Below are 21963 nucleotides of genomic sequence, written 5' to 3'. Positions count from 1 at the left end.
TGTCACCCTCAAAGGGAAGCCTTAGAGCAGCCAGATTTTTGGTTAGCCCCCAAAATCCCAGACCTCCCATCCCAGCAAGATGCCTCCTTCCCCACCCACAGCAGCCACTGACCATGCCCATAACCTCCCAGGGCAGGCAAGCCCAAGCCCCACCCATGCCAGGTGCTAGGCCCTGCCAAGAATAGGGGAGCATGGGTACCATACTTGTCCACAGGCAAGCAGAGCAGCCTGCTCATAGAGCCTGGTTTTGTAACAGAGGCCTGCTTCACCCTTACTTCCCAGTTTCAGGGCCCACCAAGCACACCCTCTACCAGGGCACTATGGAGACCAGATCCTGGGGGACACAGGGAGCACCCCACAGCAAGCATCCTCAGCCATTTTCCAGAGCACCGACAGATTCCATGGGAAGGTGCAAGACCCAGTACTTAGAATCCAGGGTCAGTCAAGGAATGGACCACATATGACAAATCCTCCACACCCATTTTCTAAGTAGTAAAATGGAACTAACCCCTTCCTGCCTCCCACGGATACTGGCAAGTTCCAAGGAATCAGGTCCAACTCTAGGCTTTTAGATGGGAATGGAGGGGGGTATAGATCCCACATTACCACTCTTAGGACTTCTCGGATACCTTTACCTGCTGGGCAGGTTAAAGCCTAAAGTACAGGCTGGAGAGCCCAAGCACTGCTGGCAAAAGGACTCAATCTCTAGCCAACACCCCCTTGATTAAACACAGGGAGGCAGAGCCCAAGACACCTGGGTCTGAAGTTCTGGGCTCCACCTGGTTAGCCCCACCCTGGACTCCAGCCACATATACAGCAGGCCAAAGGCTCAACCTGGCTTCTGACTCATAGCAGCCACTGGACCCAGCCCTCATAAGTCAGCCATCCAGGGAAGGTAGAGAAAACAGCAAAAATAATCCAGAAGGCGGAGAAAGTAGCTCAAGGGGTAACCTGTGACTTGCCATCTCACAGCCCACATCTGGGAAGGACTGAGCATGGAATCGGAGAAGGGGCCTCACTGTCCTGTCACCCACCAGGGTCAAGGCTACGGAAGAAAGCAGTTCAGGCATAAAGCCCCTTCTGCTGGAGGGCCCCCTGCAGATATATCCTGGCTTAGGTACCTCCTAAATAGCCAGTCTGGTACCAGCTGTGACACCACCTGTAGCATGAGTGGCAATTGTCAGAAGGGAGACTTGGCCAGTTATGGCGGCCAGATGAGGGTGTGGGGCTGGTTGGAGATAAGGTTTATTTTTTTAAAATTTTTGTTAATCCTCATCCGAGGATGTTTCCCATTGATGTCTACACAGAGTGGAAGAAAGAAGAGGCACAGAGAAACATCGATACAAGAGACACATAGATTGGTTGCTTCCCACATGCACCCCAACCAGGGCCAGGAACCAAGCCTGCAACAAGGTACTTGCCCTTGTCCAGAATCAAACCCTGAACCCTTCAGTCCGAGGGCTGATGTTCTATCCACTGAGCCAAACCTGCCAGGGCAGAGGTATAAAGAGAAGATTCTGCTCATTCTCCTAGCCTATGGCCCCCACGAGATCCCCTGGGCCCCAATCTGGAAACAAACAACCTTTAATTAAGTGAGGCTTTTTATTGTTGTTTTTCTTCCTTTTTTTTTTAATTAAGGGTCCCTTACTGGTCCTGCTTCCATGAGTGGCTGAGACCAGGTGGAAAAGGGGAGGGGAACCAGGCAGCATGGGGAAGGGTTATCTTCACAACATTCCATTTATACACAGAACTAAACAGACAAGCACAGAGTCACTATTGCGGTTAGAAGTTGGCAGCATGGGAAAGGGGGGGAGGAAAACAGGTTGCAAGTAGGGGTGTCGTTAAAAAAAATACAGGCCCTCTCCAAAACTGGGGTGCCTGGGGTAGGGAGGACTTGGTCTGTTTCAACCCAAGAGGAATCAGAAGATCAAAAGCTGTTTGGGAAGGCCAGAACCGTCAGGGGTGGAGGGAGAAGGAAGGTCCAGGGGGTGGGGGGCTGTTTGGCAACTGGGTGAAGGGATTGCCCTCCCCCTGCTGGGATCCCTCCAGCCCCTCCGGTCTGGCAGAAGGGGGCAGCCTGCAACCCCCCAAGGCAGGTCTGGGGCTGCCAGATGCTCCAGGCAGGGGGCTGGAGGGGGCTCACAAAGGCTTGCCCTCCAGGGAGATGACAGCACTGCCCCCCAGCTTCTCTGCCAGAGTGCAGCGGTCCTTGACCTCCTCGTAGCAGTTTGCTTGTAATTCGTGCTTGATCCCTGTGGGGAAGAAGGGAGAGTGTTAGGGCCAGGAAGGAGCCAATCAGAACAGATGGAAGGGACAAGGTTACCTTCCAAACAGGCAGCAAAGAGGGGCCAGAACCACCTCTGCCATGCCAGTCACCCCACCCTGCAGCCAAGATGAGCAGAAGCACATGTGGCTTACCCGTAAGCTTCTTCTTGATGGCATCCTTGGAGCTGGCATAGATCATTTTGCTCTTAAGAGGCGCAGACTCAGGGGCCCTGGAGGGAAATAGAAAATTTGCAGCAAAGCCCCCTCTGAGTCTAGGAAGTGTCCTCAAGCTATAGGTGACTTCCAGAAAACACTTGGGCTAGCCCCCAGCATTCAAGCTTTTATCAAGTTCCTCATCGACAAGTGTTCTCCCTCCCGAAAAACACACGCCTCTGGTGAATCAGGAGCCACGGATTTCCAATCCTGAGAAAGAAGGGTAGGGCAGAGCTAGGACAGGTGACACAAAGAAGTGCCTCACTGAGGAGCTCACCAGAAGATAAACACCAGGTCCTCCTTCTTGCTCTCCTTGGTCTCATAGGTTGCATCATACAGGGCGTAGCGGCAGTCTTTGTCCGGCAGCATCTTGACGAAGGTGGCGTAGGGGTCGTCTACTGTCTGGCCCACATCACCTACCAGGATCTCCTTGCCCTCTTCCAGAATGATGTTCTTCTTGTCTTCACTCAGGCAGAAGAGCACCGCCTTCTTGCGCTTCTTCACCTCCTCTGGTGTCGAGGACTTACGTACCTTCATGTCATTGAACACTTTGATGACTCCATCAGAGACAGCCACACCAGAGGCCTGGGGGGTGTGGGGGAGGGGGGGAGACAAGCCACACACATCTCATAAGGAATATTTCTGGGACTCCCCCTGAAGTCCCTCCTTTGCTTTCTTAGGAGTTCCGTCTGGATGCCAAAATAGGATAGTCCTCAGCACCAAGAAGTCATTAATCCCTTCCCAAAATAAGTGACCCTATTTTCCCACCCAAGCCACTATCAAAGAACCAGATGGGACACAACCCCAGAATAGCAGCCATGGAAGAGACTTCTGATCACCTAATTCAGCATCACTCCTCCCCCCTGACACCTTACAGGCTAACCATTAAAGACCTGTGGGAAGCAGAGCCCTGGCTGAGACATTAACACAGAATTAAGACTCCACAGTTACTGACTCGTTTCCTACTCACAGTACTCAATCTCAGCTTTTGGATAAAAGTGCTGATTCAGCTAGACGGAGGGAACAGACACTCCACAATGCTAGATGGGACACCCAATGTGCTCAACCTTTCTGCAAAGTTCATCAGAACTGCTCAATACAGTTATTACCCAAATTATCCTCTTCTCTGCTGGTGTCTTCCTCAACCAAAGCAAAAATTACAACCCCCAATTACGGCCCTACCGACAATTCCCTGTCCTCTGGAAAGAAATACAGGCTCAAAGGTCGTTGACCAAAGTAAACAGGCCAAGCTAAGTGCCCACGGTACTTCAAAGCCCTCCAAACTTCTATGATGGGTCGTGTTGGGGGACACCCGGAAAGGGCTATCCACAGCGAAATCGGCCTCGCCCCCCTCCCGGAACTGCAGAGGAAGTGGACCACGTGACTCAGCCGCTTCCGGAGTAGGCGGAGAAAAGACATCAGCTAGGCTCGGCCTCCTTCGAGAGAAACCCCTACCCAAAGGCAGCAGCACTTACAGGGTCTCAACCCCAAAGACTCGCCTTTACCGACCGGCATATCAGCCACCTAGGCAAGTTACAAGAGTTCGGTTCTCGCAGCCTTGGGGCCGAACACAGAGGGCGGGGAGGTTTCCGGGCGGTGCCCGCCTGGGTCACTTCCCTAAACTAGGCTCCACCCTCAGGGCCCATCCGGGAAAGCCGACGGCCCCGCTCGTCCAGGGTTCTGGGCCGAGCGGCCAGACCTGAACGTGTGCGCACGCGCCAACCGACAGCGCCGTTCCAGCCTTTGCAGGGAGGATACGGCGGAGAACCCAGCTCGCTTTATGGGCTCGCTCGCTCTGAAGCAGGGCCGTGGCCTCTGTGGTGTATGCTTAGTGAAGCACGGGCCAGCAATCCCCTAATCCCAGGCGCCCGCGGCCGGACCCCGCTGCCCCAGTCCCTCCTGGGCGCAGGCATCCCTACCACCTGCTCTCGGACAGACCCGCCTGCCACGGGAGGGTGACGCGGAGGCAGGAACAGCCCTTGGGTGGGGCGCGCGCGCCAAGACCGCTCGCGCGCTTTTCCTTTGCCGCCCCCGGGTCGAGTTTGGATACCGCGTGCTCCCGTCGAGCGCGCGTTCCCGTGAACCGACTCACTTCGGCCCCGCCGCGGCGCGCGACACAAGCTGCTCCACGAGGGGCGGGCACGCGCGCACCCCGGACCCCTCCCCCACGGCCGGTGTCCGCGCGGGCGCACCAGCGGGGTGGGGGAGGGGAAGGGAGCCCAGGGGGCGCGCGAGCGACGTTGAAGCCGGCCCTCCCCTGCGCCCACGGACGCGCACGCGCATCCCAACGCCGCCCGCCCCTCAGCGAGACCCTCATCCCGCTTGGGGAGTTGGGGGAGGGGGTGCCGATGTCGCCCCCCCCCCGTTACCTCCCGCGCGCGCAGACGACCGATTCGCAGCCGCCTCCCCTCAGGCACCGTAGCCTAGCGCTCACCATGTTTCCGGAAGCTAAAGGAGATAGCAGAAGAGCCTGGAAAGACGAGAGCCGCTGCAGCTGCTGCCGGGATCCGACTGAACGCGGCCTCTCCCGGCCCCTTCCGTTTAGTATGAACCGCACAATGAGGGGCGGGGCTGGCTTCCGGCGCTCCCACTGCGGGCCGACGGGTAATGAAGTCCGAGGGTCCTGCACCGTCCTCTGGCTCGCTGGGTAGCAGTCGTTTTCGTCAGCCGACCACATTGCATACTGGGAAATGTAGTTCGACGGAGGCGGGGCTATGGCACGGAGCGCGCGCCTATTGGTCGAGTTTACCAGGAAACACTATGAACGGAGAAAGGCATCGGCGCTCCTTAATAGACCCGAAAAAGAGCCCAGACTTCCCGGCTTTTGCGAAACGGTTTTTCTTAAGAACTATGTTGGCACTTTTAGGGTCCCTTGGTCTGAAAACTTTGAGTGAGTTAGCATTTTCTTTTCTGAATTAAAGCAACTATTCATTGGCCTGGAATCCATTCCTTGAGCAAGGAGTATCGCAAGTATAAGGCGCCTTCAATCTAATAAACATTCCGTGTGGTGCAAAGACAGTCTTGTCTCCTGAGAAGACACCATATGCAACTTAAACAAAATAAGAGGGGAAAATAAGGGAAAAGCTACAAGGAAAATTTCATAAATAGCTTTGTTCTTGTTTTAAATGTTTGGCAAATTCACGAGGCAATAAAGAGAGAAGGGCAGGGGTTTGTGCATTCAATTCAAGGATTATGTGCCTTTTGCTAGACAGCCAAAAGAGGAAATAGATATTAAATCTTGTTCTCGAGTTGATAACCAGGAGTATGATTAAACCTACAAAAATTGAGACAAGCTCTGCAGGAACATAAGCTTCACAAAAAAGAAACTGGGGCGGAGGGCTCCGGAAGATTTTGATGGCCTCGAACAATGTCCCTGGCCTCAGTGTGCAGGCAGAGAAAACGGTCGCAAACAGGCGAACTAGGACTACTGAACTCACAAGTGGAGGCCCGGTTTTCATTATCTGGGGATCAGTGCCCGGAGTGGGGTACCTTGCAGAGCATGCCGGGGGTTGTAGTCAGGGACTTTGAGCCGCACCGCCCACTACCCGAGCTACGGGGAGCCACAGGTGAAGGCCACTGCTCGACCCCAGACTCTTGCTAGCGACCCAGCCTGAAGAAGCTGGCTCCACCTTTTTTAAGCTTTGGAGTTTCCAAGAGCAACGGGGAGGGGAAGGGCGATATCGCAGTTACCCTGGAGACGCTACAGCCCGCCCCTAGCCGCGGGATGCCCTAGATGTCCTTATTAGGACAAGAGACTAGAGGGGGCGGGACCAACCCTAAAGCTGGCTGGAGGCTCCTTATAAGGCAGCGTCGGGAGGGAGGCGGGAATTCTGAGCAGGCTGGAGGAGTAGGGTCGCGGCTGGGCGGAGTCTGAAGGGGCGGCCGACCCGAGCCAGCACCTCGTGACTTCCGGTACTACTGCTGGGGCTGCTGCAACTCCCTGGCAGAGACCCTGGTGCTCCAACTCCTCGTGAATTTGCTAAACACTTAAAACAAGAACGTATTCTCTCTCAACGTGGGACCTCTTTGTATAGATTCCACCTTAAACCTCACTGAGGGTCCAATGAGTCGCTAAAACGTCAAAGTTCCCTTCCACCCATGTCTTGCTTCTTACCTGCTCCTACAAATCTAACCACCTGCTGATCCCGGCCACCACCCCCTCACCTGCCAGGATGCCCAGCACCTCTTACTTGTTCCCCTTCTACTTGCCCTCTGTCCCCCTCCCACCGTCCTTTGGCCTTCCTTGCACGTCCTCGACTTTGCACCCCTCCCCCATTGCCCTGTGTCGTTTCCTCTACCCCAGCTCGGAATCACCATTTCCTCAGAGGGTCCTTCAGCTCCTACTGCGTTGCTTGTGTGTCCTTATGCCCTGTACACCTTCCTAGACATCACTATTGAAAACATACCTGCACCTGTTCGTCCCCCACCCCCCACCTGTCCCGCCCTTCCCAAGCCCAGTTTCTCCAGCCTCCTCCGCTACGGTGAGGCCGAAACTGACAGCCTCAGGTTACTTGGTTAAGCACCGCCCAGGGGCCTCCGTGCCACAAGGGGGCGCTGTCCCCTCTCTCGCCTGCACAAAGACCGCTCTAGAATCTGTAGTGGGAGAAGGGACGGGTTTAGGCTCCGGGGGCCGGGTGGGGCGCGTCCAAAAGACTGAAGGGGCGGGGGTTGGGGGGAGGAGGTGGCTGGAGAACCTTAGAGAGAGTACTGTCTCTGTAGTGCAGGGACGGGAGGGCAGCAGGAGGCTATTCTCTAGTTAGTGACCCTCGTCGGACAGCGTGTTGGGAGAGGTCCCGCCCTCACCCATCTCAGCCAGGTGTTCGAATCCTTTGTCTAGAACTGGTGGCGTCCCAGTCCCACCGGCTTGAGGCGCCAAAGGACCAGTCTTGGGGCTCATGGCGGCGCCGGTCCGCTTGGGCCGGAAACGCCCGCTGCCGATTTGCCCCAACCCGCTCTTTGTACGCTGGCTGACCGAGTGGCGGGACGAGGCAGCCAGCAGGGGGCGCCGCACACAATTCGTATTTCAAAAGGTGGGTCTCGGCCGGGCCTGATGGGGCAGGTCCTGGCGGAACCAGACGACCAGGCCGCCCTGACCCGGTACGGTACCCTGTACCCCCGCCAGGCGCTGCGCTCACTCCGGCGTTACCCACTCCCCCTGCGCAGCGGCAAAGAAGCTAAGATCCTACGGCATTTCGGAGACGGGCTGTGCCGGATGCTGGACCAGCGGCTGCAGCAGCACCGATCTTCGGGCGGTGAGCGCTGGACGCAGGGGTCGGTGGTCTCCTGAGCCCCCCACAGTGCAGCCTTCGCAACCACCTGGCATACCTAATTCCCTCTCCTGTCCAAGTTACCGCTTGTCGTTGGACTAGTGGCTGGCTCTCTCAGAACCGCACCGCTCTCAGCTACCATACGAGCTGGCAGTGTCCCAAACCCTCCCAACTGCTGGATTTCTGGATTCTGTGGGGTCTGGGGTTGACTCTCTTCTGCTCCCGCAGGTGGTCATGCCCCAGCTTCATCTGGAGCTAAGAATCCAGTCCCGGAATGGCCACCTGCCGAAGTCCCGGAGGCTTCCATGCCAGTGAGGATGGGGAAAGGGAAAGTGGGAGCACCAGGATGGGAAGTAAGATGTGTAGATCTCCCCACCAGTGATGCCTAGCCTTTGGGCAAATGAGTATCTTTCTGATACTTAAGTTTTCTCATCTGTAGATGAGTATGTTGATTGATAAGAGTCAGTTGGGAGAGTTCCATGATCAAGCTATTGAGGAGGCCAAGCCCAGTAAATTGTGGGGGTTGCTGTTCCTGAGTTTTCTTGTGTGACCACCTCTGTCCTGCAGTGGGTGGTAGAACTGAGGCTGGACCCGGTCGATTACACCATCTCCCCACAACCCTCCACTGTCTCACCCCGGCTTTGCAGGGGATCATCCCATCCTCTGGCCTATTTTGCAGATGTGGAACCCGAGAGGCAGCTGAGGGACTTAGCCAGGGCCATGCTGAGATAACACCTGAACCTCGGCCCAGCCAGGCATTAAGTCTACAAGGTATGGCTCTCTGGCTTTTGTGTTCAAAGCCCCTCTGTGCCTTTCAGGTTCCATCCCAGCCCAAAGTGGGGAGCTCCAGCAGCTACTGGCCAGCTCGGCACTCAGGAGCACGAGCAGTACTGTTGCTGCTCTATAGAGAGCACCTGGTGAGGGCCCGCTACACCCGGAGGCGGGAACCAAGGCAGTGGGGCGTGAGGCTCTGGAGGAGACTGGCGCAGGCACTGAACCTCCTTTGGTTACATTTCTGCCTCGGTTACAGAATCCTAGTGGCCACAGCTTCCTAACCAAGGAGGAGCTGCTGCAGAGGTGTGCCCAGGAGTTTCCTGGGGTGAGCACTGAGGGGGGAAGGATGGGGCCGAGTGGCTCTGGATCTGACCTTGAGCCCGCCAGAGGCTGCCCTTCCCGGGAGAAGAAGTGGCATGGGGCACGGGGAGTTGGACACATGGCAGCACCAGGGGCTCTCTAAGGGTCCCCTCTTCTGTGGACAGGTGGCCCCTGGGAGTGCTGGACCCTGGCCAGCCCTCCGCTCCCTTCTCCATAGGAACCTGGTCTACAGGACACACCAGCCAGCCAGGTGGGGTCAACTACAAGGCTGTGCAGGACCGAGTGGTGGGAGGGGGATCATGCATGATGTTCTGAGTGGGGCCTGCAGTCACCTAGCAATTCCTAGGTCTCATAACGTTGAAGTTGGGGGAGGCCTTGCCTCCAGAAGCCCCACTGGGGGGAGGGAGTACCAGGAGGGTCTGAGAGACCACGCAGGGAGGGTGAGGTGCCACAGGTTACTGGACAAGCAGAAAGGCTTTGCTGAGAACATAGCATTTGACGGGTCTTAGAATCCAGAGGGTAGAGATGCAGGAAAGGCATTCCAGGGAGGAGGGGACAAGATAAACAAAGTTGGGAGGAAGGAAAGTCTGTCTGAGACGCACTTATTGCAGACTTGACTTGAGAAACGGCCCTGGGCAGGTCCAGAGGAAGCTGAGCTGAGGGGCAAGAACATAGCCTGGGGTGTTGGGGGTGGAAGCCACTAGACTTATTTGTGCAGGTTGCCAAGGGCGTGGTGAGACCAGCTAGCGGGCAGCAGGCAGGAGAGCCTGCCAGGTATGAGTGAAGAAGGGAGATCTGTGTTTGTCTCCTCCGCCTACCAGGTACTCACTGACCCCGCAGGGTCTGGAGCTGGCCCAGAAGTTGGCAGAGTCCGAGGGCCTGAGCTCACTGAATGTGGGCACTGGGCCAGAGGAGCCCTCTGGGGAGGAACCAGAAGTGCCAGGATCGGCCTCAGCTGAGCTGTGAGGAAGGGGGCAGGGAGAGGGGGATGAAAAGAAAAGGGAAGCATGAGTCTCAGAATGAGGCCAGCATCCCCGCCCCCGGTCTCCATCACCTACAGCTGAGTGGGGCTGCACCACTTCCACTGGGTTTGGAGGGAAACTGCCTTGGCACTGAGGCGCTGGCCTCACACAACCCCCTCCTCCCTGTAGTGGCGCCAGTGAAGGCAGTGTCCAGCAGCCACCGCTGGAGCTGAGGCCTGGAGAGTACAGGGTGCTGTTGTGTGTGGATGTTGGCGAGGCCAAGGGGTGAGTGAGGTGGGGGAAGTGAGGGAGGGGGTGCTGGGGGATGTCACTGGCCTGCCCTGACCTAAGCCTCCCACCTTGCAATTCCAGGGCGGGGCACAGGCCGGAGCTGCTCCGCCAGCTGCAGCGGCTGCACGTGACCCACACAGTGCGCAAACTGCACGTTGGGGACTTCGTGTGGGTGGCACAGGAGACCAGGCCCAGAGACCCATGTAAGGGGTGTGGACAGTAAGGTGGTTGTCAGAGGCAGGGCCTGGCGGGTGGGGGGACGTGAGCCAATGGGACCCTTCTTGGCCTCTCGGCAGCAAGACCTGGGGAACTAGTCCTGGACCACATCGTGGAGCGCAAGCGGCTGGATGACCTATGTAGCAGCATCATCGATGGCCGCTTCCGGGAACAGAAGGTTCCTTTACCAGCCTCAGAGCCCACTACTTCCTGCCTGCTCCGGGGTTTCCTCAGCCACGAGGAATCTGGGGGAACTCCTGGGTAGCCCAAGGAAGAGGTCCCACAACTCCAGCCATACCCCATTAGAGCTGCCCCTCGGGCCCCTCCAGGGGCGCAGGGTGTCTGGCTGGGTTGAGGAGCATATTAAAGATCCCTGGAGTGTCCAGTCCCTTCAGTCTGGCAAACAAGGCCCAAAGTTCCAGAAGTGGAACCGCTGTTTCTCGGTACTGGCTCCTGGGCTGATCCTATAATTAGACCCCATGCGGGCTGAGGGAGGCTTGAAGAATGGGCATCATTAAAAATGGTGGACAGGCTTTCCATGCAAGAGTAACAGCATGAACAGAGGTGTGGAGGTCACTCTGAGACGAGTAGAAAGACTAGGGAGGACAAGAAGATGAATTGGTGGGATCAGGGTTCCATGGGGATGTTGAGTGACGTGATGGGTGGCCCAGCATAGGGGCATCCAGGCCTTACATTCCCTTCCTACCCCCTCGCCCCCCACTCCCACCCCTCGGCTTCCCCAGTTCAGACTAAAGCGCTGCGGCCTGGGGCGCCGAGTGTACCTCGTGGAGGAGCATGGCTCGGTGCACAACCTCAGCCTTCCCGAGAGCACGCTGCTGCAGGCCGTCACCAACACGCAGGTGAGCTGGGAGGGCAGGGCCAGACAGCAGGGGAGCCTGTGGTCTGTGGCTTGGGCCAGGAGCCACCTCCCTGTCGGGTCCTCTTCCCCAGGTCATCGATGGCTTCTTCGTGAAGCGCACAGCAGACATTAAGGAGTCAGCTGCCTACCTGGCCCTCTTGACACGGGGCCTGGAGAGACTCTACCAGGTGAGCAGGTGCATGTGTCTGCACTGGGCCCTGTGCGCCCTCAAGGACGGCAATGTGAGTGAGATCCCTATTCCTCCGGTGGGCCCCCTGGGGCCTAGGACCCGGCAAGGACTGGCTGGGGGGTTTCCCTAGAGCTCTGGCCTGGCCTCAGTCCCCTCTCCCCTCAGGGCCATACCCTACGCAGTCGCCCCTGGGGAACCTCAGGGGACCCCGAATCAGGATCTGGGCCCTCCCCAAATCCTCTCTGCTCGCTCCTCACCTTCAATGACTTCAACGCGGGAGCCATCAAAAACAAGGTACTGCCTCTGCCCACATCCTCCTTAATGTGGTCCAGCCCCAGGTGACCCCTAACACAGTCCTCCCCTGACCCCAGGCCCAGTCTGTGAGGGAGGTTTTTGCCCGGCAGCTGATGCAGGTTCGAGGAGTGAGTGGGGAGAAGGCAGCAGCCCTGGTGGCTCGGTACAGCACCCCTGCCAGGTAGGCCTCCACAGAGCCCCTTGGGGTCCACTGCCCCTGCCCCCCAGCATGGATTTCGCTCAACCAATGCTTTGTGGAGGGTTTGGTTCTGTGAGGGCTGTACAGGCCCCGAGATGGACAGATTCAGCTGAACCTTGGGGAGGCTGGGTAGTAAGGAAGACAGTGCCATCCAGGACCAAACACTATCTCAGGTGTTGGGGGAGCCCACAAGAGGGAGGTTGCATTCCACCTGGTGTAGCAGAGAAGGCATCCTGGGGTGGGGTGGGGAGAGACTGGGCCAAGAACTTGGAGAACAGGAAGGGAGGGTGAGTGGGATGGAGCAGAGCCTTGAATGCCAGGTTCAGGAAGTATGAAGTGGTTCTGATGCCTTTAACCAGTGCAGACCCCTTCCTACCTGTCTCCCATGACTTTGGCCCAAGCTGCTCAGTTGGGCCAGCAGTCAGCCATTGTCAAATGCTCCTCCCCATCTCCAGCCTCCTGGCCGCCTATGATGCCTGTGCCACCCCCAAGGAACAGGAGATGCTGTTGAGCACCATCAAGTGTGGGCAACTGCAGAGGTGAGGCAAGGGACAGACCTGGAGGGAATGGCTGGGGCCGAAGTTGCTGTGGTCCAGGACCTGACCCTCGTTAGCCTCTCTCTTCATGCAGGAATCTGGGACCCGCTCTGAGCAGGACCTTGTCCCAGCTCTACTGCAGCTACAGCCCCTTGACCTGAGCTGGGCCACGAGACGGACCCCAGCACCCATAATCTAGGCTGGCCAGCCTTTAACCAGCATCTTAGGGCTTCAATAAAAACCCAAGTGTTTGCAGCTTTCTGTGCTATGGAGGCGATGGCAGGCCCCAGGGCCTTGTAAAATACCCAGGTGGTTTTAACTGAGCTCCTTAGACTTGGAGTTTGCTGGGAGAGCACGGAGGCTGCCAGGGAGATGGAGTCGGTGAGCCGCTGCAACTTTGAATCTAGTTTATGTCATCAGACGATCCCTGATCAAACAAAATTTCCTTCGATAAAAGGTTCTGTCGCTTGGAAAAGAAACGTTTAAAAAGCACTAACAGTCAAATCGCCTCATTTTATGGATTGGAAAACAGTCTCAGGGAGCTAGTAGGGTTTGTACAATTGATAGTTTGAGGCCCAGGTAGGGTTGAAACCAGGGCCTCCTGGCACTGCCTAGAGCAGGGTTTCTCGGGCTCCCTGCAAACCTGCCAAGCCCACATTTCTGCTGGGGCCTGGAGTCTGCAGCCTCCTTACTTCCTCCCTTCTCGGGGTGATTCTGATACCCGTGGTGTATAGACCAATCCCAGCCTTGGGTACACAGCTCCCAACTTCTGCCAAAGGGGTCCCCTCAGCCTGAGCCAACCCCCGCTTTAGGCGGACTTGACCCGCCTCCCACAAGCCTGGCCCCTTCCCCAGTCTGGGGTTCACTACAGTATTGCCCGCCCACCTCAGCCACCAGGACTCCTTCTTTCTCCCTTTATTGCCTTTCTCTCTCTACCCTTCACAATAGCATCTTCCCTTTTAGCAGAACACGGTCATCCCTGAGCCTCGGGCTTCTTGGCTACAGGGGCCACCCCCTCCCTGAGAGCTCTCCCCACTCCTCAGAAGGTGTAGGCCCCCACGAAGACGGTGAGTCTCAGTACAGAGCTGGCCCGGTAGCTCATGAGGGAGTTCATGGTTACCATCTCGAGGTCCAGCACATACTCCCGGGGGCCCGTCACGGGCCGGGCGAGGACCAGCATGGCGCTGACATTGTTGATTTGCTGCAGGGCACAGTGGGTGGGGGGACATGTAGATTGTATCAACCTTCGTGCCAGGACCGTTCGCCAGCATCACCTCCCTGCCCCATGTTTTGCACCCACAACCAGTTGTCTGTGAAGCAGAGAGAGCCCTGGCCAGGCTGTGGTCCCAGGCTGTCATCAGGCTCCATGATCTTTGACGTCTCATCCCCAGCACCCAGGCTCCTGCCCTCAGAAATTTTTCACTGGTGCTCTTCCCGCCCTTTCCAGCTAGTTCTTCCGTCTAACCAGGGTCAGCTGTAACTCGGCCAGGTGCGAGACTCTGGGGAGTGGTGAGGCCTTTGGTGACCTGGAGCAAGCGTCTCCGCTTCAAAGCTTTCCATTTCAGAAAGAGAACAAGGACTGATCGCAGACAAACCTGTGCGCCCTCTCACTACTCACACCTGGACCCCTCCCTCCTAACAGCTCCACCAGCAGAGCTGATTCTTTGACCCGAGGCCACTGCCCCACCCCATCTCTAAGGCCCAGCTCCCCCTGCTGTCCTTCATGGGCTCTGCCTGTAACCTCGGAAGTCCGCTCATGGCAGTCACTAGTTCTAAGAGTGAAGAAACTGGGGCCAGATGAGGAAACGCAAACCCCAGTGTGTCCTTAGAAGTACATTTAACAACCTAGTTTGTCCCAAGGGAGTTTACAACACCCCTACCTTTCTACAGAAATTCCGCCTCCCGGGGCGGGGCTTTGAGAAGAGGCGGGGCATGGTGGCATAACCGAATCTCCCATTTAAGGTTTCCTGGAATTCAGTTTTGGATGATGCATGTCATTTGAGGGGTAGGGGTAGGGGAAAGCCTTACCCTAATGTAGAAGTCCCCCTGCGAGTTCCCAGCACGGATCTGAAAGGCATTGTAGGCGCCGGGGTAGACGGAGGTCGCTTGGATCTGGAACACATCAGCGGGCACGCTCCGCTCCGAGGTGATACTCATGTAGCGGTGCACGATGGAGGAGGGCTGCTCCCGGCACAGGGGATTGGAGGCTGGGCAGAGGCAGCGACTAGGGCCCACGGGAAGGGGATACGAATGAGGTCCTAGCCCGTTCCCCAAATTGGGCCCACCCCCAAAATTAGTACGAATGGTTGGCATGAAGGACTGCAACTCCCATCAACCCCCGGGGCACTTGCCAGTCCTAATAGAGGCCAGCCAGCTGCAGAGCCCAATGGGGGTTGTACTGTGTGTGCAGGGGGTAGCCTCGAGTTGACTCACTTGTCGGACACCTGCACATAGGGCTCCACGCAGCGGTTGGTGTCCACACAGCGGTAGCCCCCATAGAAGTTGACACAGGTTTGGGCCTCAGAGCACTGGTGTGCACCGGACTCACACTCGTCAATGTCTGTGCCAGGGGAGAGGGGCTGGAACCTGGATATCAGGCCACTAACCCCTGACACCACCCTGCCCACTCCACCTGGGCAATCTGTACCTTGGCAGAGGCGCGTGGCCAGCAGCTGGTAGCCCTGTGGGCAGTGGCAGGAGAAGCGGCCTGGCTCATTGACGCAGCGGTACTGGCAGAGGTAACTAGAGTAGCTGCACTCATCAATATCTGCAGGAGAGGGATGAGGACTCTGGATCAAGGGCAGTTCTCTCATTCAGTCCCATAAACGTTTACAGGGAGAGCCCAGCCCCACGTTAGGTCCAGTGTGGGGAGACAGAGGGGGATGAAACAGCCATGCAAGCACCGCGGGGGGACAGAGAATTCCAGGAAAGGTCTGCCCAGACCGCCCAGCTCACGGACTGTAAGAGGAAACTAAATGAAAGCACTAGACTCGCAGGGGTCCTCAAACTTTTTAAGCAGGGGGCCAGTTCACTGTCCCTCAGACCGTTGGAGGGCTGGACTATAGTTTAAAAAAAAAAAACTATGAACAAATTCCTATGCGCACTGCGGGCCCGGGACGAGTCGGCTGCTAAGCAGGACAGGCAGCGGCACCCGGCAGGCCGGATACATGTCCTCAGCGGGCCGTAGTTTGAGGACGCCTGCTAGAGGCTTGGTTTTATTCCTACTGAGTTTTGGAAACCTCGATTTCCCTGTCAATAAAATGAGTAAGTTAGACTAGCTGAGCCTTGAGGACCCAGTCGGCTCTGGTTCTCAGTAACTTGCCCAATTCCTGCAACCCACAACCAGCCCACAGTCTCCTCCTGCCACTGCGATCTGCACAGGCAGGAGCTGAGTTTTCTACTCGGGTTTCCCTCGTGCTGCCTCGCCCTGAGCCAGGTACCAATGGGGCCCTACTGGGCAGCAAAGCATAATATAAACAGGGTATGTGGCCAGTTGACATGGAATGAGAAGCCGGGGTGGAGCCCTGGCCCCGTCTCCCCCTAGTTGTATGATCTTGGGCAAGTCACTTAACCCCTCTTTGATGAAGGACTTCATGCTTACTCTCTTCTTGTAAGCCTCTCAACAAACCTTGAAGGAGATAATGTCTTCATTTTGCAGAGGAAGGAAACAAATTATACTTACCTCATAGGATGGCTAGCAGGATTAAATAAAGTCAGGTATATAAGGGAAGTGCCCTGCACAGGGAAAGTTCTGGATAAATGGCATTCACTTTAAAGTGTTGCTGCTTGGGACTTGACGAAGCCTGAGTGTTGTCATTTTCCCACTTAGTTCTCAAGACAACCCATTTTACAGATGAATAAATGGGTTGAGAGAGAAGAGTGACTTGTCACAATCCTGGATTCAAATGCAAGTCAGCCTTGCCCTGTCTGGTGTGGCTCAGTGGATAGAGCGTCGGCCTACAGACTCAAGGGTCCCAGGTTCGATTCCGGTCAAGGGCATGTACCTTGGTTGCGGGCACATCCCCAGTAGGAGGTGTGCAGGAGGCAGTTGATCAATGTTTCTCTCCCATCGATGTTTCTAACTCTCTATCCCTCTCCCTTCCTCTCTATAAAAAATCAATAAAATATATTTTTAAAAAAACAAAAACAGCCGAAACCGGTTTGGCTCAGTGGATAGAGCGTCGGCCTGCGAACTCAAGGGTCCCAGGTTCGATTCCGGTCAAGGGCATGTACTGTGGTTGCGGGCACATCCCCGGTGGGGGGTGTGCAGGGGGCAGCTGATCGATGTTTCTCTCTCATCGATGTTTCTAGCTCTCTATCCCTCTCCCTTCCTCTCTGTAAAATATCAATAAAATATATTTAAAAAAAAATAAATAAATCTTTAAAAAAACAAAAACAAATGCAAGTCAGCCTGATTACAAGGGAGGAGGCCACTTACACCCTTGCTCTGTCTGCCCACTGACCTGACTGCTCCCTCTGTGCCTTCCCTACCAGGCTGGGGGTCGTGGTGGGCCGGTCTGCGGGACCCCTGCAATGCAACCAGCTGGGGGTGGAGTATTTAGTAGGTACGTGGGTGCAGCATGAACGGGACATGGAGGCATCAAACGGAGGGCCGTGTGGCAGGAGGCACAGCATGACGCAGGGGCCAATGGAGGGACACTTGGAGGGTGGAGCTCTCACCACTGCAGGAGAAGCCATCCCGGTGCAGCTCGTAGCCCTGATGGCAGCGACACAGGAAGGTCCCATAGGAGTTGAAACAGCGCTGCTCACATGGAGCCCCCATGTCACATTCATTCACATCTAGGGGTGCCAGAAAAATGGAAGGAGTGAAAGCCAAGGAGCAGCCCAGAGCCCCCCATTTCACCTGTTCACCTGGGCTGGGCAGGAAGGGAGCTAGCTCCCCACCCCACAGCACCCTGCCCAGGGCCCAAAGCCTGGCCCAGCCCAGCCTCACCCACACAGGAGCGGTTGTTGGGCCCCAGCTGGAAGCCTGGCTCGCACTGGCAGCGGAAGGAGCCCGGCAAGTTCACGCAGCGGTGCTGGCAGTAGCGGTAGCGGCACTCGTCTATATCTGGGATGGAGGGCAGGGGGCAGAGGGCAGAAGTCAGGTGGGACTCAAGCTGGCTGGGAGTTAAAGCGTCACCACCCATAGTCTTGTCTGTGGGCTGGGCTGGGCCACATCAGGCAGGACTCACACATACACCCGTGCGGTGCTGTGTCTGGTGACAGAGGTGGCAGGGGCCTGGGGTGAAGCCTGGAGGTGGGCTGGGCTGGGGATCAGGTGCTGGGTGAGAGCCAGGCCAGGGGCACGGAGCAGAAACTGGCAAGGCCGCTCCTGGACTCACCCACACATTCAAGCCCAATCTTGCGGTAGCCGTCGGGGCAGGTGCACTGGTAGGAGCCGGGCAGGTTGTGGCAGTCCTGGCTGGGGCGGCAGTCGTGCAGGGCCTGGGCACACTCGTCCACGTCTGCAGGAGACACCACTCAGCCCTTGCACCACCCCTCATGACAGACACCACAATGTTGGAGGACACACAGGCCAGGAACCATTCACATGGCGTGTGGGTGATGTACTCCGAAACATGACCACGTGGATCAGGGGTGGGCAAACTTTTTGACTCGAGGGCCACAGTGGGTTCTTAAACTGGACCGGAGGGCCGGAACAAAAGCATGGATGGAGTGTTTGTGTGAACTAATATAAATTCAAAGTAAAGGAGCGGAGGAGAGAGCAAGAGAACCGGATAGAACAGCCGGATCCAGCCCATGGGCCGTAGTTTGCCCAAGGCTGGATTAGACCCTCCCAACAGCACAAAACACAGCCCCCAGCCTGGGAGCCAGCAGGAAAGGCACCCTAACCTGTGAGAGCCCATGCCAGGGAAGCACAGGAAACAAGGCCCTGTCCATGCTCCTAGGAGCACTGATTCCAGGGCCTTCCTCCAAGGCCCCTGGTGCCCGGGGATGGGGCCAGACCGGAAAGGGGGTGAGGGGACAGAGGCTACGAGGCAGAGCTCTTGCCGTGTGTCTGCAGCAGTGGAGGGGAGGGTCCCGCAGGCTGGCTAGGGTAGTGGGACAGGAACTGGGGCATCTGTGGCAGACCCCACACGAAGTGAGGGTCCAGATGTTGTTCCAGTGACTCTGAGGAGGCTTTCGAGCAAGGGAGGAACAAGAGGTCTGAGTTTTTAAGATGAGTGACAGACACTTGGTAGGAGGACTGGAAGCCTCCGTGCCGGGGTGACTCTTACCCACACAGCTCTCTTGCTCATCAGGCTCGTAGCCTGGTGGGCAGGGGTTGGGGTGTTGAGCAGGGGGCACTGGTGGTGGTGGTCCCTCGCCATGCAGGTCGTTGATGACGGCAGCTGAGCGGGGCAGGCACAAGTAGCCCCCATAGTGGTTGATGCATTTCATTTCCCCCTTGCAGGCCTCGGGGATGGTCAGGCACTCGTTGACATCTGCGGAGAGGGGCCTGCTGGGCACAGCCAGTTTCCTGGGCTGGCCGTGGAGGGGGTGGGAGGCAACAGCCCAGCTTGGCCTTCTCTAAGCTGTGTGACCCCAGCAGGGCCTTCCCTCTCTACTCAGCAAGCTCAGGCTGCCTGCCCAGGACCCCTCCCCAGGGCCTGCTGGGGCTGATGGTGGGGTGGCTGTTCCCACAGTCACCTCCATTCTCTTGTCCCTAAGAGAGTCTCTATCCCTCCCCAAAGCTCTGGCCCTGGCTCAGCCCAAGAGTGATGAGCAGGCCTCCTTACCCACCCCCCCCCACCCCCGCGGACACTGCCCTTCGGGATGTGATGGGGCACCCCTGGGTAGGAAAGTGCTTCCAGAAGGTGCTCCTCAGGGCAGTGCCCTGTTGCTCTCCTGCTGAGAGGTGGGGGCAGGGTGTCCTGGGTTTCTCTGAGAAGGAGGGGCCTGGATGGCTTCCCCACCCCTAGCTGAGCTGGTCCCCAAAGAACCAGAGCTGGCCTTGGCAGAATAGAGCTGGGCAGAGGACAGGCCATTGGCCTCCTGCTGCAGCTCTTGGAGCTGGGGTTGCAAACCCTTTCCCGGTTCCTGAGGGTCCCCCAGGCACACTCACCCCGGCAGTGCTGGCTGTCAGGGTCCCACTCATAGCCATCTGTGCATTCCTACAAGGGGACCAGCGGTGGCCAGTGTTCATCCCCTGTCCCCTCCACTGACCAGGCCAAGGTCAGGGTCCTGAGCCTCGCCACCCTCCGGGGACTGCTCCAAACAATGGCCCCAGCTGCTCCACCAAGCATGGGAGGGGAGGATCTTCCCCAACAGCAGCCCCCCAGGATCCTGATCTGTGTCCCTGCCCATTCCATCCCAGGCCAGTGGCCCCACGGTCCCCACCGTGTAGCTGTCGGGCTCCTCCGAATCCTGGGGAGACGCTGCCCCCAAGAGCAGCAGCAGCAGCGCCCAGAGCAGCAGAGAGCCGGGGAGGCAGGAGGCGAAGGGGAGCATCCTGGGCGGAGGTGGTGGGCAGGGGTCAGCGCCTCTGCCTCGGCGCTCCATTCCCAGCCTGGCCCCGCCGCCTCCCGCTCGGGACCGCACTTAAGACCCCGGCGCTTCCCAGGGAGGGAGGGAACTCCTCCCGCAGCCGACCCCTCGCGCAGGCCGCCCCGCCCCCGCCCGGTCCCAAGGTGGCGCGGGCGGAGGAGCGTGGGCCTCGCTCTTCGCTGACGCGACTGGGCCGAGACTGCGGCTCGCGCCCTCCCCCCACGGCCCGCCACTCACTTGGCCCGCGACGCCCCCGCTGCCCGCGGCTCCGGCGGCTCGGCTGGCTCCGGCAGTGCCTGCGGGCGGACGGACGGGCCGACGGCGCAGCTCCCTGGACGCGCGGCCCCAGGAAGCGCCCCCCGCCCGCCCGCCCGCCGCGGCGCGGCCCACCCCGGCGCCTCCGCCCGCCCCTCAGCGGATTCCTGAGCCCGCGCCAGGGGGAGGGACCCCGACCCCCCGCTTCTCCGCCCTTGGCCAGCCGCAGGCCCCCACCCGGTCCCCCGCGGCGCCGCCCGGAGCCGCCTCCGGGCTCTGGGCCAAGGTATATTCCCCTGGGACCTCTAGCGAGATCCAGGGGCATTGATCCTAATGCTCGGCCCCCAGACTCTCCCGGGTAGTCCCCAGGCCCTCAATTTGTGCACCCCAGAATGTCATACTGCGCACCCGACCCTACCTAATCCGCGCCTCCAGAATTCCATCCTGGGCACCCCACCCACATCTTAATGTCCGGTCCCCCAGACTCTTTCTGCGCCTCCCAGAATGTCATCCTGGGCACCTAAACCTAACCTCATACTGGGACTACAGGGCCTCAATCTAGACCCTGAAATTTTATTCTGTGTACCCGGACAACCATTCTGGAAATACCAAGACTTCCTCCGGGGTCCCCGAACCCTCGCCCGAGGGCGAGACGCTCCCAGGCCCTGAACTGTTCATCTCTGCGGCCTCTCCCCTCCATCCCCAGGGCTGTCTGGGGGCGGGGGCCGCAGTTCCCCTTTGGCCCAGAATGAATGGAAGCCCCTGCAAAGGCGGGCAGGACCAAACTTGGGCGTGCAGGACGCCAGGGTCCTGCGCCAGCGTCTTCCCGGCCCTCCTCCCACCCGCGAATCCGGGGTTTCCGCCTCCTCCCGCCCCCAAGTGGAGGGAGAGCCTTTGAGGGAGGGGTTTGGGCGGAGCTGGCTCCCAGGAAGGGGCGGGGCCTCGCCTGCCCACGTCTTAGGGCGGAGCCAGACGGGAAAGGCCGCGTGTCCAGGGAGCCCCCGCCTCGGGGCACACCACGTGCGGGAACTGCGGAGCCCTCCCTTCCCTTTCCCACTCTACTTGATCCTCACGATCTCCACGAACGCAGCCCTGCCCAGGAGGGAATGCCCAGGAGGGGACGTGACCAGGAAGGGTCCCGAGGTGAGCCCTGGACTCAGGGTCAATTGGAGAGTGTCTCTCCCACCCCAAATCCTTCCCAGCTGCTTGGGTGAGGAGGCTAAAAATAATAGCTGTTTGAAACCAAAAAGACAGACATTAACAAGTGTTGATGAGCACATGGAGAAATTGGAACCCTCATACAATGTGGGTGGGAATGTAAGTTGCGGCATCCCCTTTGGAAAAATTATGGCAGATCCTCAAAATGTTACATGACCCAGCAATTTCACTCCTAGTAATATACCCAGGGGAACTGAAATATGTCCACACAAAAAAAATCTGTACACCTTGTTCATAGCAACACTGTTCATAAGAACTAAAACGTAGAAACAGTTTAATTTCTGTCGACTTACAAATGAATAAAATGTATATGAATGGATAAAAAATGATAGAATATTATTCAGCCATAAAAAGGAATAAAGAACTGATATGTGCTACCACATGGACGAACCCTGAAAGTATTATACTAGGAGAAAGAAGCCAGACACAAAAGGCCACATGTTCTGTAGATGTGACAGCCAGACTAGGCAAATCGGAGAGACAAACTACATTAACGTTTGCCAGAGGAAAACGTAATGGGGAGTGACTGCTAACAGTTATGGGGTTTCTTTTGGTATGATGAGAATGCTCTGAAATTAGATAGTGGTGTTGACCACACAATTATATAGATAC

General features: G+C 57.6%; 3 protein-coding genes across 11 annotated transcripts; 1 reads left to right on the top strand and 2 right to left on the bottom strand.

The window, feature by feature from the left end:
* Window positions 1-1224: 1224 nt before the first annotated feature.
* On the bottom strand, window positions 1225-5231 carry CFL1 (cofilin 1). The gene is made up of 4 exons (XM_080687423.1): window positions 4913-5231; window positions 2756-3063; window positions 2419-2495; window positions 1225-2252 (listed from the first exon to the last, which is right to left on the bottom strand). The coding sequence occupies exons 1-4, from the start codon at window positions 5153-5155 to the stop codon at window positions 2140-2142; spliced, it is 741 nt and encodes a 246-aa protein (XP_080543549.1). The 5' UTR covers window positions 5156-5231; the 3' UTR covers window positions 1225-2139.
* Window positions 5232-7018: 1787 nt separating this feature from the next.
* Window positions 7019-12642, top strand: MUS81 (MUS81 structure-specific endonuclease subunit). 8 transcript variants are annotated; one of them, XM_080687413.1, is made up of 16 exons: window positions 7019-7508; window positions 7601-7730; window positions 7974-8056; window positions 8564-8662; window positions 8776-8844; window positions 9005-9090; window positions 9662-9802; window positions 9992-10087; window positions 10175-10296; window positions 10390-10487; window positions 11053-11169; window positions 11261-11356; window positions 11524-11652; window positions 11730-11833; window positions 12307-12390; window positions 12482-12642. In XM_080687413.1, exons 1-16 carry the CDS (start codon window positions 7374-7376, stop codon window positions 12546-12548), a joined length of 1656 nt encoding a protein of 551 aa, XP_080543539.1. In that variant the 5' UTR covers window positions 7019-7373; the 3' UTR covers window positions 12549-12642. The 8 variants fall into 8 exon arrangements, with proteins under 8 accessions (XP_080543539.1, XP_080543540.1, XP_080543544.1 ...); XM_080687414.1 differs by having other exon boundaries at window positions 7051-7508; window positions 11763-11833; XM_080687412.1 differs by having other exon boundaries at window positions 7058-7508; window positions 7974-8098.
* A 238-nt stretch (window positions 12643-12880) lies between these two features.
* EFEMP2 (EGF containing fibulin extracellular matrix protein 2) lies at window positions 12881-20621 on the bottom strand. 2 transcript variants are annotated; one of them, XM_080687422.1, is made up of 12 exons: window positions 20552-20621; window positions 20116-20174; window positions 19732-19843; window positions 19457-19505; window positions 18630-18836; window positions 17733-17855; window positions 17342-17458; window positions 17068-17187; window positions 15035-15154; window positions 14821-14947; window positions 14416-14611; window positions 12881-13588 (listed from the first exon to the last, which is right to left on the bottom strand). In XM_080687422.1, exons 3-12 carry the CDS (start codon window positions 19840-19842, stop codon window positions 13427-13429), a joined length of 1332 nt encoding a protein of 443 aa, XP_080543548.1. In that variant the 5' UTR covers window position 19843; window positions 20116-20174; window positions 20552-20621; the 3' UTR covers window positions 12881-13426. The 2 variants fall into 2 exon arrangements, with proteins under 2 accessions (XP_080543548.1, XP_080543547.1); XM_080687421.1 differs by lacking the exon at window positions 20552-20621 and having other exon boundaries at window positions 20116-20241.
* Between the last annotated feature and the right edge of the window lie 1342 nt (window positions 20622-21963).

Source organism: Plecotus auritus (genome assembly GCF_963455305.1).
Source record: "Plecotus auritus genome assembly, chromosome: 9".
Taxonomy (NCBI): Eukaryota; Metazoa; Chordata; class Mammalia; order Chiroptera; family Vespertilionidae; genus Plecotus; species Plecotus auritus.
Note: the sequence above shows the minus strand (reverse complement) of the source record. Positions and strands in the feature narration are given on the sequence as shown.

Coding starts and splice junctions, on each gene's coding strand:
- CFL1 (XM_080687423.1), bottom strand. CDS start 5,155: ATGTGGTCGGCTGACGAAAACGACTGCTACCCAGCGAGCCAGAGGACG. Junction 3,064..4,912: donor CTTTAGCTTCCGGAAACATG/GTGAGCGCTAGG, acceptor CACACCCCCCAG/GCCTCTGGTGTGGCTGTCTC. Junction 2,253..2,418: donor CATCAAGAAGAAGCTTACGG/GTAAGCCACATG, acceptor TCTTCCCCACAG/GGATCAAGCACGAATTACAA.
- MUS81 (XM_080687412.1), top strand. CDS start 7,374: ATGGCGGCGCCGGTCCGCTTGGGCCGGAAACGCCCGCTGCCGATTTGC. Junction 7,509..7,600: donor CACAATTCGTATTTCAAAAG/GTGGGTCTCGGC, acceptor TACCCCCGCCAG/GCGCTGCGCTCACTCCGGCG. Junction 10,088..10,174: donor GATGTTGGCGAGGCCAAGGG/GTGAGTGAGGTG, acceptor TTGCAATTCCAG/GGCGGGGCACAGGCCGGAGC.
- EFEMP2 (XM_080687422.1), bottom strand. CDS start 19,842: ATGCTCCCCTTCGCCTCCTGCCTCCCCGGCTCTCTGCTGCTCTGGGCG. Junction 17,856..18,629: donor TGAGCAAGAGAGCTGTGTGG/GTAAGAGTCACC, acceptor TGTCTCCTGCAG/ACGTGGACGAGTGTGCCCAG. Junction 14,612..14,820: donor TATGTGCAGGTGTCCGACAA/GTGAGTCAACTC, acceptor CGTGGGCCCTAG/TCGCTGCCTCTGCCCAGCCT.